The sequence below is a fragment of the Dendroctonus ponderosae genome, unplaced genomic scaffold (assembly GCF_020466585.1).
Source record: "Dendroctonus ponderosae isolate FM_Combo_2020 unplaced genomic scaffold, Dpon_F_20191213v2 Dpon_F_20191213_1, whole genome shotgun sequence".
Classification (NCBI taxonomy): Eukaryota; Metazoa; Arthropoda; class Insecta; order Coleoptera; family Curculionidae; genus Dendroctonus; species Dendroctonus ponderosae.
In genome coordinates, this window is record NW_026017110.1 from 8,730,071 (window position 1) to 8,742,134 (window position 12,064).

General features: G+C 37.6%; 1 protein-coding gene across 2 annotated transcripts; it reads left to right on the plus strand.

Moving 5' to 3' along the window:
- Nucleotides 1-4,505: 4,505 nt before the first annotated feature.
- On the plus strand, nucleotides 4,506-11,775 carry LOC109536447 (glycogen phosphorylase). 2 transcript variants are annotated; one of them, XM_048664162.1, is made up of 10 exons: nucleotides 4,506-4,908; nucleotides 7,381-7,591; nucleotides 8,485-8,643; nucleotides 8,700-8,861; nucleotides 9,156-9,382; nucleotides 9,714-9,851; nucleotides 9,911-10,176; nucleotides 10,227-10,999; nucleotides 11,053-11,255; nucleotides 11,315-11,775. In XM_048664162.1, the coding sequence occupies exons 1-10, from the start codon at nucleotides 4,666-4,668 to the stop codon at nucleotides 11,486-11,488; spliced, it is 2,556 nt and encodes an 851-aa protein (XP_048520119.1). In that variant the 5' UTR covers nucleotides 4,506-4,665; the 3' UTR covers nucleotides 11,489-11,775. The 2 variants fall into 2 exon arrangements, with proteins under 2 accessions (XP_048520119.1, XP_048520125.1); XM_048664168.1 differs by lacking the exon at nucleotides 4,506-4,908 and adding an exon at nucleotides 6,968-6,994.
- The last annotated feature ends 289 nt before the right edge of the window (nucleotides 11,776-12,064 follow it).

The window sequence follows — 12,064 nt, forward strand, 5'->3', positions numbered from 1 at the left end:
CCAGTCTAATGGTACCATTTTCGGTACTCTTTGTGAAGAAAAAACAATTGTAAATTCAAAAATTCTTCATTGTTAACAAATTCCATAGGAAGAGTTTTTTGTTTGCAACTCAACCGGTTTTATTGAAGTGCGATTGTTTTCCACGCATTACAAATGGGTTTCCTTTTTCCTGGCTCAATTTAATTTTGTTTTTTGAATTTTATTTGTGATCGGAAACTTTATTTCCCAAAAACGCCACTAAAAAGTTGTTGGCACAGGGATTTGAGATAAGCAGATTAGGCCTGGGTAACTCAGTGAATTATTGGGAGTTGACGCAGTGCGGCACAAATGATGAGAATCTTTTTTTAGTAGTTTTTAGATTTATTTTAAGGACCATTTATTAATGATATTTTTTGAGTTTCTTCAAAAATTCGGAATTTTCCAGATTTAGCAAAGTTACTCTTTCTTCCAAACGTTCAATTTTCTATAGTTTCACTTAAAAATACTGACAATCTAAAAATATTTTCTGCGAACAATTATGAAATACATTTTATTTTTGGGCAAAAATCAAATAATTTTCTATCAAAAAATGAAAAATATAAGCGTAAGTTTCTAATAAATTATTTGGAAAACTCGTCACCTCCATTCCTCTGAATACTGTAGAGTTTAAAAAAAAAAAATTGTTTTTTAGTTTTGACTGAATTTTTTTGGTTTACTTTCAACTCAAAAACGCTCTATTTTGTAGTTTCACTTAAAAATACTGACGAATTCGGGACAAAAACGTAAATAAATTTCTCCCATTTTCCTCGAAAATCAATAACGTTTTCTCAAAAACTGATGCAAAAATTCGCAACGGTTGGCAGGGATCTTTAAAAAACCCATTTGAGCATCGAAGCTGGCACAAAAATCAAATAATTCTATTGAGCTTTTTACCCAAAGTTATTGAGAATATCTTGGAAAACGACTACAGAGCAAAAGTTTACAAAAAATTTTTTGAAAATTCGCCGGTCTCATCGCTCTGAAGGTTTTTAAAGTGGCTTTCAATTTTCAGGTCTTTGTAGTTTTAGCAAAGTTTTTATTAAACAATTCTTTCTACGCAAAAATCGCATGATTTTTTAGTTTTACTTACAAATACTGAAAATATTCAGGTATTTTCTGTGAAAAATTACAAGATACATTTTATTGGATCACTCGCCTCCTTAACCGCTTTGCAAAAATGTTTGGAAAACCTTTCGCAGCTTCGAATTGTCGACAAAACACTGATAATTGTCGACAAAACACTCAAAATCGAAAGTTTATAATCATTTATTTGAAAACTCTTGGCAACTGGGGTTTCTTCACTTTTAGGCCAATATTTCTAAACACAAAAATAGTCTCTAAATCGAAAAACTGTGTTTTTTGCCAACGTTTTACTGTAAAATACTGGCAAATTGAATCTTTCATGCAAAAAATGTTGATGACTTTTTTAAGATGTTTAAATTGCAGTCTCGGGTCTCGTAAAGCTTTAATCCACGAGTAGTGATTTCATTTGATTTATCGAGAGATTTGAGGCTAAAGATGTTGAAATTCCTGGGTTTTGACTCAAAATGGATGTTTAAGCCCAACTGGAGTCTGTTGGTGTGCGTCACGGGACGCTCGACAGAAGTGATAACTTCATAAATTAATAGAAGCCATAAAATATTAAACTTGTTTAACGCATGATGGCAATAATTATTTTATTTTATAATTTTAATATTCTTGTTTAGGCTAATAATTTATAAATGGATCAGGAATAGGTAAAATTTAATTTAATTTTCTTTTGAATGTAAAATATATTTTTTATTTGCAAGATTTAATATTCTTTAACGAGATGTTGTTAACTCTTCTTGAGTTTCTGTAATTTGTGTCGTAATTTCTTATTTGCTTTGTATAATATTTGACGTTCAGCACTAGTTCGTGGTTGATGAAAGCCACTTTGAGTTGATCTATCACTTAATGCTCCTTTTTTAGCACGAAATCGTTTATGGCGTTCAACATTACTTAATACTTTTCGCATTATAGCGTGTTTTTGTGACTGCTCTTGTGTATGTTGTTCATGAACGTCTGCTACAACTTCTATCTGAATAGGACTAAAAAATCAATGAAGTTTGGTGATTGGAAGACGTTCTATCTGTTTAAAATAGACGGTAAAACGAGGAAGAGCTATAGAGACAGGATACACTTGACACACTATATGTATACATAATGTAAGCCACCGCGCGTATATTCAAAAAAAGTATTTTAACTGAACTAATGCAAGGCTAAAAAAAACTAAATTGAGAAGATTTAATCATAAAGGAATCAAAAGGTATATGAAGGGAAAAGATCCATTTTGATGCGTGGTAAACACAATTAATCATAGAAATAATATAGACAATTGAAAATAAGCCCTAATAAATTCGTTTTACATATTTTGCAACTATAAGCTGAAGGGAGATTCGTATCGTCTTAACATCAAGAATGCGTTGCGTGATAGAAAATAAGGAGACGGAACCCATGTTTTCTGAAATAACCGAGGTAAACTCAAATATTTTTTCGATTAAATTCAAAACATTTTTATTATATATTATTACAAAACACTAATGATGTTTATCATTTTATGTTAAATATGAAAGATTACAAAATAGATATCTAAATATTGATTATTTGTTGTTACAAAATAAAATAACAAAGAATAAAACATATTATTGTATTAAAAGTTATTAATAATAGTTGTGACACTTTATTTGCACTTAATCTTGAGCGTTTTTGATAAATTGACCCTGCCTTCTTTAGAAAATATCCGCCCAACATCTGGTTTAACAATTATCTCCGATGAAAATCACTAAACAAGTAGGTAGTAATATTTTACGCGATCGGAACTTTGAATCCGGCAATACAATGCAAATGAACATGACTACAGACGGAGGGTAGGACATAGGGAATCGGTACCGGGATTCTATCGATTCGATTTAATTTAATCTTTTCTTGATACGAATTTGCATCCACAATCAATCAGGCGATTTAAAATAGGTCCAACAGTTTTTCAAAAACTTTATTGTAGTGGATCTTAGGCACAATTTTGTTGCACAACATCTATTGTTAGTTCTTAAAACAATATTTAACAGTACACGGCAATGTGCAATGATAAATACCCGGTCGTTTGAAGATGATTTTCAAAAGTTTGTAATACATTTTTCTGCAAATGGATGGACGGTCTGCATTTTTTTGCACTTAAATTGCTTTAGTGTGTATAATTGTGTGTGTACTTTAATTGGAAATTAAAAAGAACGCGAAACTCGACCAGGCATATAGTACATGAGCACCCTTACTTAGTATTTGGAGTATCTGCAGCTTCTCCCTTGATAATTTGTTGCTTCATTGTTATCAGCGTTATAAAATAAACTGCACCGAACACAATAATATCACACTCAATAATTGATAAATCAAAATCACTGTCAGTTTAATAACGCGATGTATATTTGAAAAGTTTATCAGATCTACAGATGCACCCGCACTAAGAGAAAAATGTTCAATTCAAGGTGCATATGTGCGTCCCAAGCCTCAGGCGCGAAGAGGCCGGACAAAAATCGGTTCACCCTGCCATAAAAAGTTATCACTTCAAAAATGATTGTTTTTAGTTAAAACTCCCGATTGATTAGGTCAGGTGATGGCGGTGGCCTAGCTACCGTTCCACCTCGTCCAATTTATCGTTTTTCAATCATTTCATGTAATAGTCGACTGAATGAAGACGAGCTTCTTTTTTGAATAAAAAAGGTGTCTTGGTCGAAACCGTTCAGAACAACAGTTTTCGAAATATCGGCAGTTGAAACTTGCGTCCCATCCGTATTCTTCTTTTCTCATTAATTTGGTGGGTTGGTGGCTGGTTTGGTGCTGTTGGTTCAAGACCAAATTTAAATCTCTTCACTGAATAGAAATCACTGGGAGTGGAAATTTATGCTACAGACAATGCCATTGAAAATGCAAAATAGAGTAATTATTGTGTTGCGGCTTAGATTATGGGCACTTTCATAAATCTACGCGGAGGGTCACATTAAGGTATGTGATCTGAACACGAAACAATCCATTTTCAAGGATTCCGATCTACATTCCAGTCAACATTCCAGTCAACATTTGGTCCATTATTCAATTGGAGTTTTCGAATAGGTTTGAGTTTTTTTGCCCCGACTGATGCGCTTTTTCTAACTGAGCCCTGTATATTTGACTAAGTTTAAAAAAAATTGATCTGATTTAAATAACAAACTACAATCTGCTCTCTCTATTAAAAAGGGCTCAAAACTCTCCTGAAGCTTTCCTACATTTGAACTAGAAAAATTGTGAAATTGCTCATCACTGCTATATTCGCCATTGTTAAAAACCGTTATTCTGTGCGGTTTGGTTGATTCTGGCTACTGCTCATGCAGGCATTTGAGAACTTGTTTATATTTGTTTACTTTTTAATTGTTTCTTGTTAATTTTTTTGCCTCGTTTTTAGAAAATATCAACAAAACACAAAAACAAATAACACGAACTGATAATGTGGCAACGTGGAGAGGAGGCTGACCCTATCGCAACTCCAAGGTGACCTCTGTCACCAACAATAACTCAACAATCCAGTAGTGAATCCAATCCAGTCAATCGCTTCTAGCCGGTGCTTGTTTGCAGTTCTTCAATAGAAAAAACGAAGAAATGTCGGTTCCACAGAGCGATGTGGAAAGAAGAAAGCAGATCAGTGTGCGGGGCATTGCAGAAGTTGGCGATGTGACCGAAATCAAGAAAACTTTTAATAGGCACGTTCACTACACTTTGGTAAAAGACCGGAATGTAGCCACCCCTAGGGATTACTACTTCGCCCTTGCCCATACTGTGAGGGATCATTTGGTGTCCCGGTGGATTCGCACTCAACAGCACTACTATGAAGTGGACCCCAAGGTAAGACCCCCTTTCAGACAGTCGTTGAGTGTAAAATGACCTGTACTTAATTAATTGGACCCAATTGAATTACTTGGAGACAGGCAAGTTGAGCTGTAAAGCCATCTTTTGCCTACTACGCACAAACCAGACCTACAAGTTAGCTGGAACCCAATAAAATTGCTAAAGAATAGCACATGACGAGCCCTAAATTAATTGTTCTTTAGCCACTAAAATAATTAATTTAAGTAACTGAATTTTTTTGAATTTTTCTGGATAATTAGGATTTCGATTTTGTGGGTAAAACTATGCTTTTTGTTAGTTATTTTTAATTATTTTCGTTAACACCACTCAAACTGTACGTGTCTTTGCTGCACGTTTGTGCGCGCGTAGGATTGCAATGGAAATTAAAATTGTGTGAAACTTGCCAAAAATGTAATGGGATGTTTATTTAGCTGAAAGCCTGATGAGGCTCACATAAGTAACTTTGCACTTGTTAAAATGTGGATTCATTGGGGACAAACGCCCTGTTTACTACTGAAAATAACTCCATTGTCTGCTAAAACTGACTTGAAAAATAACTCACTTAATTCCAAGTCAATTGCCCATGCATTTCAATGATAAGAAATTTATGAAATTGTAACCGAACAGCTCTATTATTATTCCTAACAGATGTTTGGCACACACGAGTGTACAATTAGCTAATAACTATGGCACAACATTGAAACCCGTCCTAAATTTTTAATTATTATGCAAGTTCTTCAACCTAATTGGAAATCGAGTGGACAACTTTCCATAATTCACTTGAAAAAATTATCTAATTATTTAAAATCACTGATTGGCTGGGGTGAGCGTGGGGCCTCTCACAAATAAAAAGAATTGCATCAAAAGCCTGTCAATCTTCCCCAGATTTTTTGCGAAAAATGAAACTTTCTGGGCATTCAAAGCAAGGTTTTCTCTTTTCAGAGGAATTACAACCGGTATTCAATCAAACCTAGTTATTGCAAAATATTTTTTTGAAAAACGAGTACGCATATATAAGAAAGTTGTCGCTTCAAAAGCCTGAGAAAATTTTCCAGATTTTTTCCCAATAAAGAAACTTTCTAGGCTTAAAAATCAAAGTTTTCTCTCTTCGAAGATGTTTTAAGCGCGTTTCTCTCTAGCCTAGTTTTGGCATATTTAATTGTTGAAAAACATCTTCTGCTGATGAATGGGTTCTAGCGCCTATCAAGTGTGGCCTCAAACACCTGCCAATTCTCACCAGATTTTTTTGCGAAAAATGAAACTGTGTGAACAAATTCAGCGAAATTTTCCCTTTCTAATAGACTGGCGATCGCTTTTCAATTTTGCTCAGTTTTTGCACAATTCGTTGTGCAAAAAAAAACCTGCACAACTTTGGCCACACAAGTTGTTATTTAAATTGACTTATTAGTTCCTTTCAAAGTGTGTACATAAATATTAAATGAAATTAATAAAAACAACAGTCGTTTGCAAAACGTTTATCCGATAAAATTTGGCCCCAAATTCCATTTTTTGCATGAATCGAATTCGTGATTTTTTTTTCCAGTGTAGATTCATGTGGATAAAGCATATCGGGCAGTTCGTTGATATGAAATCGGTTGGAAAATTGTCACAAACTTGAGCTTGTTAAGCGAATATTAACTAAGCAGGATTAAAGTGGTTTTGGCTTGTTGCAGCTATTTTGGGTGGAAGCAACACGTTTTATTGATGTTATTATTAGACTTTTGGATTATTTGTGCGGAAAGTTTCCAATCGAAAATGATCATAAGTAAAAACAATGAGTGTCACATGTACTTTATCAGTCCGAATTCCGAAGTTTCTCCCACTAATCTCCAGGGATAAACGTTTGTTATACGCCAGTAAATCAACAAGGCTTATCCTGTGAAGATATGCAATCTTGCCTGTTATTCCAAGCACAATTGCATAACAATCTTCAATTGCAAATCATCGTAATTAGGAAGAGCGACAAGCCGATTTTATTCAGTTTCTAGCAAAGGATTCTATTTTCAGTCGAAATGAAAGTAGTAACGGACCGGCGATGGGATGATGGAACATTCTAATCATTTGAAAATACATGTTTCCTAATGTAAGCGCCAAAGTTTGGTCACCGAAATTTGGCTTCAATCCAAAGACAGCCAATAAACAACAGTGCAATGTTTTCTAATTTCCAACTCATGAATTCAGTCGTGCTGTTTTCCATTCATGTATGCGCAAAAAAAGCAATTTCTTCGTTTAAACGTTTTTCCAAATCATTATCTGCTGCTCAGCTGATACTTATTTATGTCCGCAAGAGCAACATATTTATCCTCGTTTTAATTGGGTGTATTATAAATAAAAAGCATATAACCGGAATTTTGGGTATATTTTTAGACAGGCGATAAATTTTTTGTCTCAGATGAATCCCATGTGATTGGAGTTCAGTGACTCGATTTTATTTGAAAGACAATGCAAAAATATACTGTTTTTTTTTAGCGTGTTGCTTATCTTTCCTTGGAATTCTACATGGGACGGACTTTGTCGAACACGATGATCAACTTGGGCATCCAGTCGCCGTGTGATGAAGCTTTGTATCAACTGGGCCTGGACATTGAAGAGCTGGAAGAAATGGAAGAAGATGCTGGACTGGGAAACGGCGGTTTGGGACGCTTAGCAGCCTGTTTCTTGGACTCAATGGCCACGTTAGGTAAAGCTGCTTTTTCCATTCGCCAAGTAACAAGTTTTCCCGGGCATTTAAAGCTATGTTTTCGGTTCTGAAATGATGTGACTGACGCATTTCCGTCTAGGGAAGTTTTTGAAAACATTCTTGATTTAAACAGCTGCCAATATTCGCCTGATTTTTGTGAAAAATTGAAGCTTTCAGAACATCTAGAGCAAAGTTGTCTCTTTCCAATGGAGTGCCAAGCGCTGTGCTGTCTGGTCCAGTTTTTGCAAAATTAATTTTTGAAAAACAGCTGTTTTACGACAAAAACATGGGTTGGAGCGCCGGACAAGTGTTGCTTTAAACACGTGCCAATATTTGCCAGATTTTTTGCGAAACATGAAACTGTTAGAACATTTAGAGCAAAGTTGTTTCTTTGCAATGGAGTACCAAGCGATGTTCTACCTGGTCCAATTTTTGCAAAATAATTTTTTGAAAAACAGATGTTTTGCGGCACAAAAATGCGTTGGGGCGACGGACAAGTGTTGCTTTAAACACGTGCCAATGTTCGCCAGATTTTTAGTGAAACATTAAGCTTTTAGAACATTTGGAGCAAAGTTGTCTCTTTTCAATGGTGTACCAAGCGTTGTTTTATCTGGTCCAGTTTTTGCAAAATAAGTTTTTGAAAAACAGCTGTTTTGCGATAAAAAAAATATGTTGGAACGCCGGACTGCTTTTGCTTTGGTTGCTTTAAACACCTGCCTATTGGCCATATTACGCCAGATTTTTTGCGAAAAATTAAACTTACAACATTTAGAGCAAAGTTGTCTCTTTCCAATGCAGTACCAAGCGCTGTTACATCTGGTCCAGTTTTTGCAAAATTATTTCTTGAAAAAACTTTGTGACACTTATTATCCTCAATTGATTTCTGCCTGTAGGTATGGCTGCTTATGGCTATGGAATCCGTTACGAATACGGCATATTCGCCCAAAGGCTCGTCAATGGGGAGCAGCAAGAAGAGCCGGACGATTGGCTGCGGTTTGGAAACCCGTGGGAGAAGGCCAGGCCCGAGTACATGCTTCCAGTCAACTTCTACGGTATATTTCTATTTAAATTAAAAAAAACCTGGAAATACGAATCCAATTTGTTACAGGCAAGGTGATTGAAACCCCAGAGGGTAAGAAAAAGTGGGTTGACACCCAAGTAGTCTTCGCCCTGCCTTACGACAACCCGGTTCCTGGATACAGAAACAACGTGGTGAATACGCTGCGACTGTGGAGCGCCAAAAGTCCAGTGGATTTCGACTTGAAGTTCTGTAAGTTGGAATTTTGTAAAAGTCGAATTTTTCAGTTGTTGTAATCCTCAGTGCACACGATCTCGGGCGACAAATATTCAAAGTTGATTTTGCAGAAAGTGAGGCAAATTTTTGGAATTTTGTCCGAATTGAGTTGTCTAATACGTTTGGGTTAGTGTGGACTAATTGAATAAAAAAGTTAGCGCCCGTTCGTCCCAAAAAAATGTAGTTTTCTAAACACCAAATGATGACGAAACTTTATATTGTAGGCTGTGAGTGTTAAGGCGTTTTCTAGATGTGCTCGATTTTTTTTAGTTAACGATGGAGATTACATCCAAGCGGTTCTCGATAGGAATCTGGCCGAAAACATATCGAGAGTTCTCTATCCAAACGATAACTTTTTCGAGGGAAAAGAGCTGCGTCTGAAGCAGGAATACTTCATGGTGGCGGCCACTTTGCAAGATATCGTTCGTCGGTTTAAGTCTGCGAAATTTGGATCCAAAGAAGCAACTAGAAACGACTTTGATCAATTTCCTGATAAGGTGAGTACTTTTTTCGTTTTTTTTTAAATGAACAAAGGAATGGCCCCAAATTTATACGACAAATAAACAAACGGAAGCTTTCGTTATCAAGTGCTGAAATGCTCATTCCGATATTGCACCGAATTGCTGGGAAATCGGTTCTCAGTTTCTTCAGTTTAAACATTCATTCTGATGGCACCAGGGTCTTGAATGGAACCAAATTTAAATCACAACTAAACTCGTGCTTTAGTAATCGAGAGCTTAAAGTCTGATCCCGTTATCTCAACTGCTTGCTCAGAAATCGCACGAAAATATGGACATACTTTTCAATGCAAATTCCGTAAATTTCCAGGTGGCAATTCAGCTGAACGACACCCATCCATCGCTGGCAATTCCCGAATTGATGCGGCTTCTCGTGGACGTGGAAGGACTGGATTGGGACAAGGCCTGGGACATTACGCGAAGAACTTGCGGCTATACAAATCACACCGTAAGAGGTGCGCCTAGATGGAAACTGGGCCTTTGAGTGGCAACTTTCGGTTGTTTCAGGTGCTCCCTGAAGCTCTGGAACGCTGGGCTGTGAGTCACCTTCAAAACATCCTGCCCAGACATCTGGATATCATCTACAAGATCAACTTCCATCATCTGCAGGACGTTGAGAAGAAATGGCCCGGCAACTTAGACAAAATGAGGACAATGTCGCTGATTGAGGAGGACGGAGCGAAGCGCGTCAATATGGCCCATTTGAGCATTGTGGGAAGTCACGCGGTGAACGGTGTCGCTCAGCTTCACTCCGATATTATCAAAGCTGGCTTGTAAGTTTTTTGCACAGGTGTTCTAGAGCCGGTCTAAAAGCCCATTTCAGGTTCCGCGACTTCTACGAGTTGAATCCGGAAAAGTTCCAAAACAAGACCAACGGCGTCACCCCGCGCAGGTGGGTTTTGCTGTGCAATCCTGGTCTTAGCGACTTGATTTCCGAGCGCTTCGGCGAAGACTGGATCATCCATCTGGAACAGCTGCAGCAGCTGAGACCGCTTGCCAAGGATCCGGCTTTCCAGCGCGCTGTGATGAAAGTGAAGCAGGAAAACAAGCTGAGATTGGCTCAGTTGCTGGAGAAAGACTATGGAGTCAAGGTGAATCCAGCTTCAATGTTCGATGTCCACGTGAAACGGATCCACGAGTACAAAAGGCAGCTGTTGAACTGCATGCACATCATCACAATGTACAACCGCATTAAAAAGAACCCTTCGGCCAAATTTACGCCTCGCACAGTAATGATTGGCGGAAAGGCCGCCCCTGGGTACTACACGGCGAAGAAAATAATCAAACTGATCAACTATGTGGCCAACGTTGTGAACAACGACCCGATTGTGGGCGATAAACTGAAGGTAATTTACCTGGAAAACTACAGAGTGACTCTCGCAGAGAAAATAATCCCGGCCGCGGATCTAAGCGAGCAAATCTCGACGGCTGGAACCGAAGCCTCTGGAACGGGGAACATGAAGTTCCAGCTGAATGGGGCGCTGACTATCGGGACTCTGGATGGCGCCAACGTGGAAATGGCCGAAGAAATGGGCAGAGAGAACATCTTCATTTTTGGCATGACTGCCGATGAAGTCGAAGCCTTGCAACGCAAAGGTAAAGTGAGAATTTGCCCCTATGAACCAATTGGTTAGGTTTGAGTGTCGCAGGTTACAACGCCTATGACTACTACAATGCCAATCCCGAGCTGAAACAGGTGGTGGATCAAATGCAGAACGGATTCTTCAGCCCAAGCAATCCAGACGAGTTCAAGGATCTCGCCGATATTTTGCTGAAATACGACCGGTTCTTCTTGCTGGCCGATTACGATTCTTATATTAAGAAGCAAGATGAAGTGAGCAGTATTTACCAGGTAAGAGGTTTTCAACCAAAGACACTTCAAGGTAAAAAACACATTCAATCGCCTTGTAGAATCAGTCCAAGTGGCTAGAAATGGCCATCATGAACATAGCCACGTCTGGAAAGTTTTCTAGCGATAGAACGATCATCGAATATGGCAGAGATATTTGGGGCGTGGAACCCAACTATGAGAAACTTCCCGATCCAGCTGTGCCGAAGGAATTGGCGCTAAAGGAAGAGCAGTAGGCGACCGCATATTTCGCTTATACTTTAAACAAAAATGTTTTATCTCTTAGGATGATGTTCATTCATAAAAAATAAGCCCAAAAGCGTTCTCTCTAAGTCATGCATCAGCATTTCATAGGTGTGCCATAAGGATACCTTTACTAAATTGTTATATTACTGTTACACCTTTAGACGATGAATAGTTTAGTTTTATATGTAAGAAGCGATCGTGTTCTCGAAATACTCCATATTGTTATCAACGCAACCAGGAGCGTTTTACATTACAAAATATACTCAATTATCTTCTTCGAGTTGAGATTCGCCTTTCTCCTTCGTCACTGCTGGGTGTCTCACGGAAGGATTTTCTGTGGGTTTTTGGTCGATTTGAACCGGTTTTCAAGTATGGTTTATTAATCGAAACATTTTAATCACCTAATTAGTCCAACCTCGAAAATTCCCAAAGACTAAACTTGAAGCGGCGACAACGAATGAAAGATTTTATGAGAGGATGATTAATTGTTGGTCTTTCCGCCCCTCATCGTGTTATTTAAATAGAAAAAATGGAATAGTCTGTGATTAATATTTGGAAGATGCATC